Source organism: Magnolia sinica, chromosome 19 (assembly GCF_029962835.1).
Source record: "Magnolia sinica isolate HGM2019 chromosome 19, MsV1, whole genome shotgun sequence".
NCBI classification, from domain to species: Eukaryota; Viridiplantae; Streptophyta; class Magnoliopsida; order Magnoliales; family Magnoliaceae; genus Magnolia; species Magnolia sinica.
The window spans coordinates 60,392,444-60,394,506 of record NC_080591.1 but is presented as its reverse complement, the minus strand read 5'-3'; the positions used below and the strand labels follow the sequence as shown (position 1 = coordinate 60,394,506).

At 40.8% G+C, this 2,063-nt stretch overlaps 1 protein-coding gene across 1 annotated transcript; it reads right to left on the bottom strand.

The window, feature by feature from the left end:
• Positions 1 to 719: 719 nt before the first annotated feature.
• On the bottom strand, positions 720 to 1,608 carry LOC131234805 (NDR1/HIN1-like protein 3). The gene has a single exon (XM_058231774.1). The coding sequence runs from the start codon at positions 1,527 to 1,529 to the stop codon at positions 849 to 851; it is 681 nt and encodes a 226-aa protein (XP_058087757.1). The 5' UTR covers positions 1,530 to 1,608; the 3' UTR covers positions 720 to 848.
• Between the last annotated feature and the right edge of the window lie 455 nt (positions 1,609 to 2,063).

The following is a 2,063-nucleotide window of genomic DNA, read 5'->3' as shown; positions in this document are numbered from 1 at the left end:
TTTGTGTAAGTGCGCAATTTGTTTTCTATTCTAGTTAGGTAATATATATACCAACTGTAATCAGTATTAGGGAGAGGATTAAGATTTTCTAAGGTGTTCTAAAGGGTTTAAGGGTATAGCTAGGATTTCAAATGAGATTCGAGGGTCGTTCGAATTGGTAAGATTTATTATCTCCTGTAATTTTGCTTTCATATATAGTACATTACTTGTCACTTTGTGCCGTGGTTTTTTTCACAAGAGTTTTTCCACATAAAATTTGAATTGCCTTCTTCTTGAGTTTATTTATATGATAGCAATTACTTGATTATACTCTGAGTGCTTCTATGAGTCCGAACAATCCTTTTGTTTCTAAAATGGATGCAATGAAGGATTCCTCTCCCTTATAATTATAAGGGGGGAATATTAGAGTTTGGATGAGTCCAAAAAATAAAGCTAAAAGAATAATCAGAAGAAAACTCACGTTGGACACACCGACTAGTGGTTGCCCACCAATGAGCCTCACGTACTATATCCAACGAAAATTGGGTGAATTTGGATTGTTTGGAACCACGTTCTGGCTTCAAATTTAAAGTAATCTTCCCATTCCGTTTAGGTTTTCATTTAAATAGAATTATATGCTACCTTTGTTGCAGAGAGTAGATGATGACCACAAACATGCACTCATCCACAATCGAAATTGAATGTACAAACCAAACCATCAGGATGGTGGGCCCCAATGAAAATGAGGTCTAGTATTATTAAGGGAAACAATAAAGGAATAAACATTCAAATAATGGGATAAAATAGAAAGTAAAAATGCATAATCAATGAATAAACAGAATCAATAAAAAAGAAACATGCGGTGGTGATCAGAAATCAACGTCGCACTTTGTCCCAATAAATCCAATGGCCGAGGATCTGCCAATTGTGGTTAAAGGGACCTTCAACTCGCACTCAAAATCTGGCTTGAAGCGTCTAGTCTTGACTGATCCGATCTTAAATCTAAGCCTTGCATAGATCTTAACATCAATGGAGAAGAACCCTTGTCCTTTCTCCCTATTGAAATCCACAACATCAGAGTTTCCCAGTGAAATGGGAATTTGCCCAGAGAAAACTGGATGGAGATTGGTAGTGTTCTTATGCCCTTGATAAAAAGCCGGCAAAGGGTTGTAACCAAACCGCTCTCCTTCATAGTAAGCTCTAGCTTCAAGCCTATCGTAGTAAATGCCGATCCGTTTGTTGGGGTTCCTTATAGCAACATCTAGTGCAAGATTGTAATGGAGAATATTGTTGTCGGTGAGATTGAATTCAGTAAGCATGGCACTCTCGACATACACTTTCATCTTGGAAGGGCGGAAAATGAGCCAGAAAACGAGGGTGGCGATGCCCAGAACCACAATGATGGTGACGATGAGCTTGAACAAGGTACTCAGTAGGCAGCATGGGCCACAACATCCGCTCCCTCGCTCGCGCCCGTGATGGGTTTGTTGGGGAGGGATAGGTGGACCATAGTAAGCTCCATTCAAAGGGACTTGCTTTGCCTCAGCCATGGGGTGAGAGTGAAAGAGAGGTTGGGTGTGGAGAAAAGAAGAAACGAGGAGGCTGTGAGAGAGAGAGAGAGAGAGAGAGAGAGAGAGGTTCGGTGTGGAGAAGAAGAAATGGGGTGGCTCCTTTAATATGTGTCTGAGACGTTCGCTTTCAAAGAAATTTCGGGCCCGCGTTTTCTTATTTCGGCTCGTCGTCGTATTCTAATATACACGTCGTGCAAAAGGAGCAATAGGCTAAAGAGGACCGGAGTCATCTATAGGACGCGTTTTACCTGGCGCGTATACAGTCAGAGCGGGACCTGATCGACTTCGGAAAGGTCATGACTGTGGGCCTACCTTGATGTATGTGTTATATATCCACGCCGTCCATCCGTTTTTCCGGATCATTTTACAATGTGGGCCCAAAATCGAAGCAGATTCAAATGTCAAATGGAACACACTATAGAGTAAAGAGGTGAGTGACCATTAAAAGTTTATTTTGGGTCATAAAAATGTTATATCAAGATTATATTTGTATTTTCCATTCATCTAGTTCTC

Coding starts and splice junctions, on each gene's coding strand:
- LOC131234805 (XM_058231774.1), bottom strand. CDS start 1,529: ATGGCTGAGGCAAAGCAAGTCCCTTTGAATGGAGCTTACTATGGTCCA.